Raw genomic sequence first — 13,616 nt, 5'->3', positions numbered from 1 at the left:
AAACTTCTAGTTAGCAAAACGCAACAAGACCATCTAATTGCACAGAATTTGATAACCGATGCATACCATTTCTTTAAACATATTTTGGATGGTGATGTTGAGGTTTTCCTCCCAAAACCATGCTTCTGTTGAGACGTGTACTCTCTCCAACTTTGGCGTATTTATTGGTCCCTCAGAGAAGAACTTCATGCTGGGACATCCACTCACAATGACATCTTCCAAGAGTGGAAACATTAAAGCGTATTTACTTGAGCTGAAACATCTCAACCCCGTCAACCCATCAAGCTCCATATACTTCAATTGATTGAAAACCACCACAAGCCCCTCCTCACCTCCATCGTCACAAATGACTTCTGTCAACATTTTGCATTTACTTATCCTCAATTTCGTGAGTCCCACCAAATTTCCAGCTATTGTCGGTGTGAACATCTTTGATAACCCATCACAAAATGACACATCTAGAGTCTTGAGATGTTGAAAAAATCTGGAAAATGGTGGTATTACTTTTAACTCGTGCCTTGGGCCTTCTTTGGCTTCCACAATGTCGCTCAGCTCTTCTATATCAGAATTGCGTACAACCAGCTCTTGCAAGTTGGTTAAACTCCGAACAAGACGACATGTGGACATTGCAAATTCCTTCGAGAAATGACGAAGCTCGAGAACTCTAACCTTGCAAAAGGATTCTCCATCATGAGAATGCCCATGCCATATCTCCATCCCTCCATATAAATCTAATTTTAACTCTTGCAGATTTGAGAATGCGCCCTGAGAAATTAGTCAAGTCAGAATCTAAAACCAGCTTAGTTAAAAGTGTTCGTGTACTGTGGTATAAGTCCTGCATTTTAAGATGTTGAGTCTCATGCAATTCGACGGAAGGAAATGCACCCCATGCAATAGACATTATCACCGATCTTTTACATTTGACTTGTTGTACCCACGTTTGCACTCAAGTAAATCCCTACATTCCCGTTTGCACTCAATTGTAATCACAATCGCAATTTGCCGGCGAAGCAGCAACAAATTAATTAATAAAAAAATCTTGGGTCGTACCTTTTCTATCAAGAAGAGAGGTTGTTTATGAAGTGGCATCTCATTCTCAGGTTGCGAAGCAAGTATCTCCACTTTGTTACAGCCATCCATCTTCAAGGTCTTCAATGCCGGCCAACGTAGAGCATGTGTTCCTGTGTAGATGCACTTCAACTCTGGTAGATGGTTAAGCTCGAGGGAGGTTAACTTAGGGAACACATCCCTGGGAACTAGTCCTTCCTTCTCGATGAGTTCCACAATGCCACCACATCCATCGATCTTCAACTCCTCAAGTTGCATTAGATCTCGAGCTAATGAAGCTGGAAACAGAGAGGTGAGGCTCTCGCATCTGGAAACGGTAATGGAATGAAGACACTGGAATTTGACTTGACTGTGAAGTTCCTTATCCCATACATGCTTTAGCTTTGATAATCCCCATAACTTCAACTTTTTTAATGGAAAACGAGCAATGGGATGTCCATCTAGAGGACTCAATGGTTGCAGTTTGAAAACAACTTCAAGCGAATCACATGATCCTACCTCCAAACTTTCCAAGCTCTTGAGCCTTCCAAGAATGTAAGAAGGAACAATGTTCACTAGCTTGTTGCATTCATAAACACTGAGCGATTTTAGTCTGCAGAAAGACTCCGCAGCAACTTGATTGTCCCATATTGTCTCAATGCTATCCATACTCGAGATGTATAATGTCTCCAAGCTAGGAAACGCAACCTGCCATATTCGCTCACGAAATTAGTGATTCTGTCAGTTCAAAAAGTTCATGAATACATGGGGAAGAAGCGGTGGTCCTGACAATCCTGGTCTATCCATTGTGGCGGCATCCTCATCTTGCAAAGGTCATACCAAAGCTTTTCTGTTTATGTTTTGACATATTATTAGTCTCTCCATGTTTTTTAAGGACAGTTCAAAAGACAACGTGAAATATTTAAAAACAAAAAGGAAGATATTCCTCAAATTTGTTGGATTTGTCCATATTAGCAAATTTCCTTATTCATTTTACTAGAAGTAGTTTCAATGTTTCATTTTGGACAAGTTTAACTTCAAAACTAGTGTATTATTCCTCATACTACGTTAGTTAGCCTGTTAGGTTTCTATTAATTTACTCAAATTAAACATGTGCGATATAAACAATATTACAATTTATTAAGTAATAATCTTTAATTTCTCCAAAGTATACGTGAAATATGTCAAGGACATCATAACTTCCGGTTAAAGTCAATATCAATCATTTTTATTCAATATTATATCACTCTAAAAAAATTGAAAAAATCAAAAAATAAAACAATGAAGAAGTGATTGCTTGGGTCAAAACGAACAAAACTTATTTATATCATTTTACACTTGAAAGAACTCAATATACTTAATTGATTGAATTTTCCTTTTAAGATTCATTGCTTTGTTACCGTGTTGGATGATCCAATTGTTAGATAAAAATTGTAGGCGCGTGCAAGCCATGCGCCAAAGATTATGTGCAGGGTCAGCAGTGTGGGCGCGTGAGAGCGGCTGTAGTGAATTTTTTTTTCCCCACATTGCATATTTTTTGGTTCTGCCCTCCCTCACGCGAGAATATTCCTCTTTTGCAACTGGCTGACAATTTCGCGATTTTTTTTTAGCATGTAAATTTCCTGTTTTGCCTTAAATTAAATATGCGTATGAGGTCCGATCGGCACGTTCTTGGTACTGACGTGTTCATATTGAAATGCTCTATGTTGTGGTACATTTTTGTACATGTTTGAAGCATTTAAAGGTATAAAAATACGTGTGAAAAATACACGTATAATTTGGGATATTATTGTATTTTTAAGCTATGTTTCCCTATGTTTTTTGAAAATACAGAATATTGATTTCTTGTAAATGACCACCCATGGTTCATAGATAGCATGTATGAGATGCTTGCAATAACAATGGTAGGAGATCCATTGCACGTGGGAAACCTCGGATATCAAGAGAGTAGCATGTTCTGTTTTGTCACTCATTACTGCCCATGAAAAGGAAAAAAAGATGAAGAGGAATGCTAGCCAAAGAAATCGAGTTGGAAAAAGCTTACAACACAAAGCATGGATTCGACAACGATACCGACCTGGACTAAAGGGTTACTGGATTGTATAAGGTATACCGTTAATCGAGTGCAGTGAGGGAAAGAAGAGAAGTAAACAAAGCATGAAGTAAGCACTCTGTGAACGTCCCACGCCCCTTTACGGAAAGAAAGTCTCAACCGGAACCACATTCTTTTTGTATGAGGATGTAGCTAAAAGAAATAAGAATTGAAAGGCTGGCAATTTACAATATGAATTAACTTGTTTTGAAATGATTATCCGACAAATCCATAAATGACATGAATTGATATGAACTTAATACACATAAATTTTATAATAAAAATTCAAAAATATAGTGCTCTCCAATGACATCGCTATATCACAATCTTTTACTATATAGTTATCGGGAGTGACTTTAACCACGTAATCCGAGAGTTGGCACTTGAGCTCCTTGGAGATTAATTATCCAACTTTTGTATGTATAGTGGCTCTACTTTATATTCTTCATTTCAATTCAAAATCACAATTTGAGGAGTAACTCTACTTCGGCTTATTCAGCTTCTATGGTGCGGTGATCATATGGAAAGCAATCAATTTTAACCAAAGTGGGCCTTGACGATCATGCTTTGTCTCCAATATAACTATTTATTTTTTAGTTTTACTTATTTAGCTTGCTGGCATAACAATTATCCATATGTATATATCATCTTTTACAATCTCTTAATACTTTGCCGTGATTGATCCAACCCTCATTGATGTGAATTGAAACTAGCCAATTATTTGTAACGCTACGTGGCAACTTGAAATACAGAGCATGTAAACTTGTGAATTGCTATGCCCATAAAGTTGACGCAATGATTGGATTTTTGTTATATTTAAGATCTTGACGTAGCGTTTGTTACGTACCTCTTGATTGAAGAGGGTAGTATTGCGTGATTTGACACGATCCTCACTCCAAGCTTCTCGGGAACCTGTCATCGATTTTTAATTAGATGAAAGGAATGCCATCTTTTGCATTGCAATGATGAATTAATCTAAGAAGATCTTTAACGATTAAACCAGAAAAAAAAATCAATCTTACACTTTCTGCGAGAGAAGCACGTCAAACTTTCCAACGTTCAACCCATAAATCGGTTAACATCGGGAATACTAGAGTTGTTGATGTGTCTAATCCCAACCCTTCATCCTCTATGATGATCGTCTCCATCTTCTTGCAATCTTGTACATTTAGTTTTCTCAATTGTGCGAGAGATTGAACCATGGATGGGAAAAACAGAAACTCGAGGTTGTTACAGCCAAACACCGTCAATTGCTTTAATTTATGGAATCTCACAATTCCACAAGGATTCTTGTTCCATATGCACCTCAAGCGTGGTAATCCTCTTATATAGATGGTGTCTAGCTCAGAAAGAGTCTCGATATTTGCACTGGTGCCTAGTCCGTCGAGGTCAAAAATTTCTTGTACCGCAACGCAATCTTCTACATTTAAAGTGCGTAGCGTTTGTAGTTTTACTAGTGACCTGGAGTTGATGACCTTTGAGAGAGATTTGCATGAAGAGACCTCAAGAGATTGGAGACTGCTCAGCCCCAACGGAGATTCATCGGTCCATATATCTTCCAGATTGGGAAGTCCAACCATTGTCAAGGACTCCAAGGATGGGATTGAAACCTGACGGATAGACCCATCAGCATACGTGCTATAGCAGGTTATTACAAATGGTTGCGGAAGAAAATTTACGGACTTTAGGATGATTTTTACATTTACAAAAATCTATGATAAACAAAGGCTAATTTAAAAATCAGAAAAGGTATTTTACGACCCCAAAAACAACTAATGAACTTCATTTTTACAATAAATTCGTGGATGGTATTACAATTGGATATTGTTTGCAATTTATTAACAATAAGGGAAACTACAGTCATCAAGAAATAGCATTCATTCAGTTTGCTAATGACTACGAAGATTAGTGATCCTTAGAGCAAAAGGAAGTACATTCAAGGTAAATTCCTTCCTATATGGTAAACGACTCCCTCTTAGGTTATGTTACTACTTTGATGTTACATTGCTCATTTTGTCGGATGATTGCCAAAAAGTACTACATTATCTCACAATGCACATTACTACCCTGAAAAAATTATATAGAAACTGTAGAATCACCGTGATTATGAAAGACATAGGCAACTCACAAACAAAGGGCAACATCTCATGGAGTGATCAACAAGGCAAGTTTCAATCACGAGAAGTAAATTATAATGCTATAATTCCTTAATTACAGAAAGGTATGTCTAATTTGCTACCTACCTAAGGAAACTTAGCAATCTTGAAAAGTAATTTAGTACTTCATAAGGGAAATTACTCTCATAAAAGTTTAGTTACTGCAAGTAACTTCCTTTTGACGCCTTCGCCATCCACCTAAGCCCGCTTGGGCTTTTCCGGACCCAATCAATTTATGCGTGAAATATTGTAATTTATATAATAAGAATAAATCTATGACGGAGCTAATTTCCTTTCATACTCGAAAAATCTATAATGGCAACTTAAATTTCTCTCCACGTAAGCTCATGTTTAACAACTTGCGAAACTAATATATTGCACGAGTCTCGAACTCCACCATCAACTTCAATGATAATTGTCACTGTTTATCCTTAGTTTACTTACTTCTCTTACTAACAATAACCGATTTAACAGCTTACCCACTACACTAAAAAATTGTTCAACAATTAATTAATTTCCACCTATTTTTTACATGTGATTTTTTTACAATGAGTTGAAAATTTCCAATATAAATAAAGAAAAATGAGGAAAAAAACGCAATGAAGATTTATGTTTGTTATGCCGAAAGTGCTTACATATATCTATATCTGTAATATGCTTTGCATGTATGAACATCCATGTAATTGTGTACATTTATACTTGTAGGACTTATGTAAAGACTAAGTGCTTATTGAAACACACGATAGGGAAAAGACGTGCATCAATTAGATTAGCATCGTTGCTACTATTTGAAAACCCAATCCCCTTGCCATTCTTCGCATTGATTTTTACCCAAGTCATCTAAATATCAGATTTTTTTTTTTTACTTGCCGCATGTAAGCTGAAAATTACTCAAGTCCTATCACAATCTAAATTTACATGGATTTCATTCTATTAGCTGGACTTCTACGCAATGAAGAGTAACAGAAGATTGCTTCATGCAACTACAGAGAAGGCATGACTGGGATAAGGTAACTAGGCAGAAAACGAACCGAAAAAAAAAAGAGTAAGGATAATAATCTATGTCACACCTAATTAGCAAATGAACAAAAGATCAACACATACCAGATTGTTTTGATAGAAAGTTACCTGTTGCCCGTTGAAGAATGCAATTTGAGGGCCAACTTGGTCATTTGATGTACTACATGAAGGAGCCGTCCCGTCGGTGACAAAAATTTTTATATTTGGCAAGTCACGCAATTCCAATACCCGCAAATTTGGCAACTCAACTTTTCCACTATCATCAATTTCTACAATCTCCCGCATTAAGTGGCACTCGACAACTCGCATCTCTTCAAGCTGTGGAAGTTCTCTCAACAATGAAAGAGGAAACAAAACTCCCATCTTGTTGCAGTTTTCAACTCGTACTACCTTTAATGCACTGAAGGAATTGGAGGAGATGTGGCTATTGCATATCTTTTCCAAGTTGATGAGGTTATCGAGAAGTAACGACTCCAACATCTTAAACTCCGTATGTGATGGAGATTGGAGGACGTCTTGGACGGAGGAACTATTCTTGACTTGTAGGTGCTTTAATTTCGAAAAACCTTTTTGGGATAACACGCAAATAGTCTGCTCAATTCCGTTTAATCCATCTAAGAAGAGATCGTCGGTTTTCCCTAATAAAGTTTGTATGCATCCTTTCTGAAGAATATCGCTTATTGGATCCAACGTAAGCTCCAATATGCTCGATCCATTGCGAGTTCGCCACCATGGCACATCACCTATCCGGATTTGGTACTTGGTTAGTTTCTCAACATTTAGATCCTCCGGGAGCACACTCGGATCGAGAATGGACACATGCAAAGTATAGAGATTCTTCAATTTGTTCAACTCAATGAGCCTGGCATTAGTTGGAGGAATTTGCTCTATGGCATTCCAACGATCAAAGCTATTCTTCATATACAACTCCTCCAAATTCGTCAAGCTTTCGAGCACACCCGGTTCAATTATCTCAAGTCGTGAGCAATTGTCTAAGTCTAGCAACTTCAGCTGTACCAATTGTCCGATTTCTTTTGGCAATCGTTGAATATTGGAGTTGACAAAGCTAAGAATATGCAGCCTTTTTAGCTCGCCAATCATGGCTACATCATCTAACGAACAACCATCTAGACAGAGAGTGTATAAGTCCTCCAAGGACTGAAATGGCGAAGGTGAACGACTGAGACGCACCCGAGAAAGATGCAAGACCACGAGTTTTCTCATGGAGTTGAAATAAGAATCCGGGACTTTAAGAGTTTCATTGTTTGTGAACAACAAAAAGATCCGCATTTCGGGGCAATCTAACCCTTCAGGAAGCTCCTTCATGTCGATGTAGGGAAAGCATATTGCCCTACAACTTTTGAGCTTGTCCTTTGACCATTCTACTAACAACTTATCTTTTTCTTTCAAAACGAGAAGAGGATGATCTCTTGAAGCGACCGAGGCAACAAACTCACTAACCAAGTCGTGTATCTTGAAACCATAAGCATTTTCATCCTCTAACAGAAGGGAGGAGTCTTGAAGAGCACGAATCCCTGATCTCAAACTCTCTCTAGCTTCTTCGATGTTGTCATCTTCTTGAAAGAGCCCCCAACCCACAGCGTACCTCACCAAGTTTTCGAAAGAGGGCTTAGAGGTGCCATAAGCAACACAGAGCGCTAACAATGACTTCTCCGAGTCTTTTAAGTTGTGATAACTCAATTGCAACCTCTCATTTATCACCTCACCGATTCCTTCGTTTTTAGACAACTTAATTTGCTTCAAAGCATTCTTACAGTCAGATAACTCAGCACGTTTAAAAACTTTCGCCATATGGACAATAAGGAAAGGCAAACCTGCACATTTGTGGAGGGCTTCATCCACCAAGGATTTGAACCCGTCATCATGAACTTTGTCTCCCACCAGCCTCTCAAACAAACTTTTTGCCTCTTCCTCCTTCAGCTCACCAAGGGGGAAGTACTTGTCGCAGCCCATTTCAGTTCGCAAAACATCACGTTCTCTTGACGTCAACAACAACTTGCACCCTATGACCTTGTTGTCATGTCCGCAAGGAATACCGACTGATTTCAAGTCCAACCCCTTCCACAGGTTATCCAGTATTATGAGCACCTTCTTGTTCTTCCTCTCCTCGTCTTTCAACCTCTCGTGCAGAAGTTTCGCTCGCCCGCTGGTAGTCTCTTTGTTCTTAATGTCAATAAGGCCCAAGGCGTCCGCAATCTCTCCTTGAATGGTCTTGATGTCTGGATTTTGCGACACGTCGGCCTTAGCGACCCAATCAAACGACTTCTCTTCGCTTATTTGCCTTTCAGCATCCACCAAAAGGGTGGACTTGCCAACCCCGCCCATCCCGGAAACCCCGACCGCACTGTTGTTTTTATCAGCAAGAGCGTCCATGATGTCCCTTATGATCTGAGCTCTGGATTCGAAGACACCATCGTCCTTAATAGCAGTAGAGGCAGAAGAAGCAGAGGCCGTCGCAGTGGTCGACTGCATGATTTCTTTGCCCTCTCTCCTGTCCGGAGTTGGAGCAGTGACATTCCCCGGAGCAGGAAGGCTGAAGGAGATGTCATTCAGTTCCTTGAATTTACTGCATTTTCGAGTTAGTTGCCGGAGGGCCTCCATCTTTTCCTTGGCCTTCCTGCTGAACTGATAGCGACAAACGGGGTCGGGAAGAGTCCCGCGGCAGCAACTCTTGCTCGCCCCTTCAAATTTGCCCGACAGGTCTTTCGCCTCTTCCAAGGCCATCTCAGCACTTGCCTGCCACTCCGTGAAGCCACTGTTGAAAATCCGAAGATTGTTTCTGGCCACTTCCGCAAGAATGTGGACCCTCTGAGACTCGTTTGCCAGCTTCTGGACTTCCTCCTGAAGACCGTTGGCGTAGCTCTTGGAGGAGATCACATATCCGAATTGACGCTTGATGGGAACAACTACCCACTTCAAGACATCCCACGCAATAGAAACAGCAGAATCGATCGACATGTCTCCTTTATTTTTCCTTTTTCTTTGTTCGAGAAAGAAGCAGGTAGAGAAGAAGAAGAAGAAGAAGAAGAAGAAGAAGAAGACGAGGAGGAGGATAAAACAGGGCGAATGATGAAAAGAGCAGCAGGTAGAGAAGGAGAAGAAGAGGAGGAAGAAGAATGGTTGGGCCGAGGAGAAGAAAGAGCGAAACAGAGCAAGAATGATTGAGAGACGAAGAAGGCAACGAGATATTGAGTGCAAAGAAGGATGACGAATCATTGGGTGATCCAACTATTTAAATATATTCGGACCAAAAAAAAAAAAACTATTTAAATATAGAAAAAAGTCCGCTGTCAGTCTTCTCAGTCAAGCCAACAATGTGGACTTACAAACAGTTGAGTAACGGAAATGGATGACTCATTTCCTTAGTCGTACGTACCTATATAACTTTAATATCGTTGAGTCCTTCTTTTTTCAATCATTTGCTTGAGTGTCATAATTTTCAATAGATAAATAAAGTCTTAATTTTTTTTTTTACAAATATTTACTAAAGTGCAGGAATTTTGACGTGACATGGCACTTGTAGTTTTAAAATGTTATGATCCAACCCAAAAACAAATGGTATCAAACTCATTTGAGCTTTGAAAAAGGTTGTCACTCAAACAATTAGAGAAAAAGTTACGACCTTCAACTGAGCACCATACATAAATTATGGCACTTAGTGATCGAAAAAAATTATTGCACTCATATCCAAATATAAATTGTTGCAGATAATAAAAATATTTGTAATTAGATAATTATTTCGAGGGATATAAGTAATCATTTTTTGAAAAATATTTTCCAATTATTCATTTTTGTCGAAACAAACGGAGTGTTAGAACGAAAAAATATTTTGCTTTGAAGGTAGTACCGTAGTTGGTTGGGTTTAGATTCGTGCTCGGAAAAAAAATATAGAAAAATTAAAATTCATGAGAACAATACCATTGAAATTCAAAAAGCTTTGGTGAAGGGTATGCCAGCAGGGGCGAGTCCAACAGTTATGACCTTTAACGTTAGAAATTCTGACTTTAACCATACATCCCAAGATCTATCTCTATCAATACTCTAAGGTTTAACTTGGCAAAATCTACTTACTCTTTCGAGCTCCACACGCCGTTATCATCGTATTATTGATAATTCAATAATCACAATGTTCAAATAATATCATCGTATTATTGATAATTCAATAATCACATAAGATCGTCATTCTCCTAAAATAAGTACATTTCTTTTACATTAATCTATCGGTCTATGTCCACGTTGTCTCAAAAAATATCTTGCGTGTGATGGTCCTCATGCTAAGCCATTTACCAATAATCAAACGCTTTCGTCTCTTTAGTTTAGTTTAGTTTAGTTTAGTTTAGTTTTTTTTTAATGAAAGCATCTTTATTATGGATGGACTCAAGAGGGAGATAGACGAGACACCCCACTATCTTTTGTCTGTTCCAATTCTTTTTTTAGTGACAAAAGAATACATGTGGACCATATTTTTGCATGAATGGTTCAATCATGGGATTCTGGTAAGAATGCATGGCTGCTTTCTTGGAAATAATAACTTTAATAAGGATGTCATGGAAAAACGAAAGTATAGAATAACTTTGTCCTTTGAGTTAAGTCCAAATCTTTCTGATCACTTGTGTGCTTTTTTCCAGGCCCTGCCCTTTGGTTTCCACTTTATTTTACCACAATAATCATATTGGCTTCTTATTAAATTTATTGGTTTATCTCCACATTGTAGCAAAAATATCTTATGTGTGATGCTCCACATGCTAAACCATTTACAAATAATCATCATTTTCCATTCTTTACCTTTGTCATAAACCATCTTTACTAAAGGTGGAGTCGAGATGGAGATTGGACACCTCCTCTATTTTATGTCTATTCCAATTATCGCATCTTCGTGGATAGCTCCTTTTTTAAGTGGCAGATCTCTATCAGACAAAAGAATACAAGTGGAGCATATTTTTGCATGAATTAACTTTCTTTTTCTTTGTCAAAGAATGAACGGTTCAATCATGGGATTCTGGTAATAATGCATGGCTGCTTTCTTAGAAAGAATAACTTTAATAAGGATGCCATAGAAAATTAAAGTATAGAATAACTTTGTTCTTTGAGTTGCGTAAGGAACAAGTATTATCAAATCCAAATCTTTCTGGTCACTTGTGTTCTTCTTTGCAAGCCATGCCCTTTGATTCAACTGCTTAGCCTGCTAATATTCCTATTTATCATATAAAGATTTCATTCATATCGTAAATTAGACATTGTTTGATTTTCTTCTTCTGATGCCATAATTAATTTGAAACTTCTCCCTTTATTGACATAACAGTAATGATAACATATACTTCTAAATTATGAATTAAGAAAACTCAATACAACGGAAAATGGTCATCTAACATATAACAATTTCTGACAATCTTCTAATTATTGACATATTAAACTTGGGCGAACTCAGACCCTTATATCTAATTAAAATTGACCAGTAGTTGAGAATAAGCCTTGACTTTTCATGTAGTATCTTTTAAATTTTTGTAGATATGTTGACCAGAATCCCTCGAATCAACCTTTTCAATGTTTAATTTTCTTGCCAACCATAACGGTTAGATTAGAGTGCCTCCACAATCCGTATATTAGTTATGACTATTTGAAAAAGGTTACTACTAATTTCTAACAAAAAGATATGTTTTGATTAGAGAAAAACATCCAAACTTAATATTCCCACGTTCTCATTCTTTAAAAGCATTCTTCAAATTGAGGAAATATGGATACTTTTTAAGATAAAACCGCAGAATTTCGTTAACTAGATCGATATGAGACCCGACTAAAAATGCATCCAAATATTTCAAGTCATCGCGGAATGGGTTAATGTGGCTTTTCAAGAAGCCTGACCCCTCCCTCCTTCCTACCGTAATGGCATGGAATCATGCCCATACTGCCATCTTTGGATCACCTTAAGCACAAGTTCAAGTGAAATGCATTTGTGGAAGGCGGAGATGCCCAAATTGACAGAGGAAAGGGACAAGATGTTGTTTCCAGCAATATCACCTAGATAGGTGAATAGGTGATTTTGAATAAATTTGACTTTAAATCGCGGACTTAAAAAAGCCAAGTCAAACAAAATACAGATTCAGAAGCTAAATAATATTCAGTATGTGATTTTGAACTTAAATATGCAATTTTCTATCAAGTGCAGTGTAAAGAGTTTAGAGATAGAGAAATTGCACATGATGATTATAATGGCTCGGCTTTGATCAAGCGCACATCCACTCTCCTACGCTGACAGTTAATTGGCTGAATTTCACTAGATGAAACAATGAAAGGTTACAAGTAATTGTACTCTCACAGGACCTCTCAAGGAATACAGTGTTTTGCTCTCGTGGACAAATAATGAATTTGAATCACTCAAGCACTATGAAATTGTTGGTACCGATCGCGCACAACAAGCAGCACCATGAATCTCCACTCCATCAACTTCAAACTAGCCGTTACAAAGATCCTCCAAGGATCGCTCTTCAATCACCGATTGGACGTCATCAATCTTGATTAGAAGAGTCTATAACTAGAGAGATTTGGTAGCCATTGGTGCAGAATTCGGACCCCTCAGATTTAGTCACTTATACAACTAAATCTTCAATTTCCATAAATGGAGTTCTTCAAATATGGAAGTTGTCTTTCCTTTTAGAAGGTAATATTTAACTGTAGATATTCTACTACTCATGTTGTAGAATAATCTAGTCAATCAAAGATTATATACTTCCATAAATAACTTAGTTATATCGGAAATTGCCAAACGCGAGTATTCGAAATCTAAAAATGAAGTATCGCAGAATCATAACAATCTTTAGAAACATATGCAGCCTCTTAAATTTGGATATATTAGTACACTGAATATGAACTTGATAATGTCGCACATAAGTCTTCTTCAAAGACGATAGTGGAATCTTCAAAAATGATATCCCGCTCAATCTGAATAATGCGATTCAACTTCTTCGGAAGCAAATATGCAGATGACTTTATCTTGAGTCCGAACATCAATTTGGATCAATATAAGCTTCTCCATTTATGTGTTACACCTGTGATAAAACACTTAGAGCATTTACGAGATTCTATAAGATATATGACAGTTTTGTCGGAATCAAAATATTTAAAATGAGGTTTTCTCAATACAAGGTTCATGCAATTGAAAAAAGAAAAAAATGAATCAAACCACAATTAGACGGAGCTCGATTCACGACCGGGACGGGGCCTACTACGTGATCCAGACGTGCCCTGCCCTGGTTCGTTACAGGCATGCAGGCTACCTTGTT

At 37.8% G+C, this 13,616-nt stretch overlaps 1 protein-coding gene across 1 annotated transcript; it reads right to left on the bottom strand.

The window, feature by feature from the left end:
• Window positions 1-18: 18 nt before the first annotated feature.
• Window positions 19-9,332, bottom strand: LOC125315139 (probable disease resistance protein At4g27220). The gene is made up of 3 exons (XM_048279318.1): window positions 6,424-9,332; window positions 1,051-1,755; window positions 19-765 (listed from the first exon to the last, which is right to left on the bottom strand). Exons 1-3 carry the CDS (start codon window positions 9,292-9,294, stop codon window positions 34-36), a joined length of 4,308 nt encoding a protein of 1,435 aa, XP_048135275.1. The 5' UTR covers window positions 9,295-9,332; the 3' UTR covers window positions 19-33.
• Window positions 9,333-13,616: the final 4,284 nt, after the last annotated feature.

This window comes from Rhodamnia argentea, chromosome 5, assembly GCF_020921035.1.
Source record: "Rhodamnia argentea isolate NSW1041297 chromosome 5, ASM2092103v1, whole genome shotgun sequence".
Taxonomy (NCBI): Eukaryota; Viridiplantae; Streptophyta; class Magnoliopsida; order Myrtales; family Myrtaceae; genus Rhodamnia; species Rhodamnia argentea.
Note: the sequence above shows the minus strand (reverse complement) of the source record. Positions and strands in the feature narration are given on the sequence as shown.

Coding starts and splice junctions, on each gene's coding strand:
- LOC125315139 (XM_048279318.1), bottom strand. CDS start 9,294: ATGTCGATCGATTCTGCTGTTTCTATTGCGTGGGATGTCTTGAAGTGG. Junction 1,756..6,423: donor CATTCTTCAACGGGCAACAG/GTAACTTTCTAT, acceptor CGAATATGGCAG/GTTGCGTTTCCTAGCTTGGA. Junction 766..1,050: donor CTCTCTTCTTGATAGAAAAG/GTACGACCCAAG, acceptor CTAATTTCTCAG/GGCGCATTCTCAAATCTGCA.